Raw genomic sequence first — 871 nt, forward strand, 5'->3', positions numbered from 1 at the left:
AGTTCTGCGGGAGCGGCTCCAGAAACCCACCACCCCAACCCTGCTCCTTCCCCACCCCAACCCCCAAACTGGGCGCTAGGAATCTCCGGCAGGAATATATGCAGGCTCTGGACGTTTCCTTAAGAGTTTTCTTCCTTCCCAAACCAGCCATTGTTTTCCCGGATTCATCATAGAAGAGTCAGACACTCCAGACTGTAAAAGGCGGTTACATGCCGCTGACACCGATTTTAGGTACGAGGCAACCTCACCAAGTCACCAATTACCAGACGTTGAAAATATGCCCCCGTTTATCACAAACTGAAGCAACCCCTCCCGGTCATCCACGTTTCCCTTGATTCTGATCTCCGGAACTCACAAGGGGGTCCCTCCCCTCTCCCCTCCCCGAGATTATGGCCTCCACTCCAGCCCGACGGCTCTAAGAGAGAGAGAGACGGACTCCTGCTAGAGCAGCAAGAGAATCCGCCTCTTTGGAGTCCCGGAAAGTTCTCATCTCTTTCCAGAAGTTCCCGCCCTCGTGGAGCCCCCAGCCCCTCCCTCCAACCCGCCCTCTTAGATGAACAACCCCATCCCTACCCCCATCACACGTATTTGCAGAGGGGACATTCACTGCTCACCTGGAGGGACTCGTCAGTGCCCGGGGACGTCCACACTCTCGAAGGCCGAGAAGGGGAGGGTGGGGGTGGGGTGTCCCACAGGCCTCCTGAGAGACTGGGCAGGTAGGAGAGGAGGGTGTCTCCGAGAGGAACGCTCCCACAAGCCCGCCCCCCACCCTCACTGCGAGGGCGCCCCCGAGGAGTCGCGCGCGATGCCTGGACCGGCTTGGACTGCAGTGTGAATGGAGCGGCCGAGACTCCTGGCTCCTCCTCCTCCC

At 59.4% G+C, this 871-nt stretch overlaps 1 protein-coding gene across 1 annotated transcript in view; it reads left to right on the plus strand.

Annotated features, from left to right (window-relative positions):
* Positions 1-209: 209 nt before the first annotated feature.
* WT1 (Wilms tumor 1) overlaps positions 210-871 on the plus strand; it is a 52,012-nt gene continuing 51,350 nt past the window's right edge. The window contains exon 1 of the mRNA XM_006753985.1: positions 210-231. Within this exon, the coding sequence (XP_006754048.1) occupies positions 210-231 (22 nt within the window). The remainder of the gene's footprint in view (positions 232-871) is intronic.

This window comes from Myotis davidii, unplaced genomic scaffold, assembly GCF_000327345.1.
Source record: "Myotis davidii unplaced genomic scaffold, ASM32734v1 scaffold330, whole genome shotgun sequence".
NCBI classification, from domain to species: Eukaryota; Metazoa; Chordata; class Mammalia; order Chiroptera; family Vespertilionidae; genus Myotis; species Myotis davidii.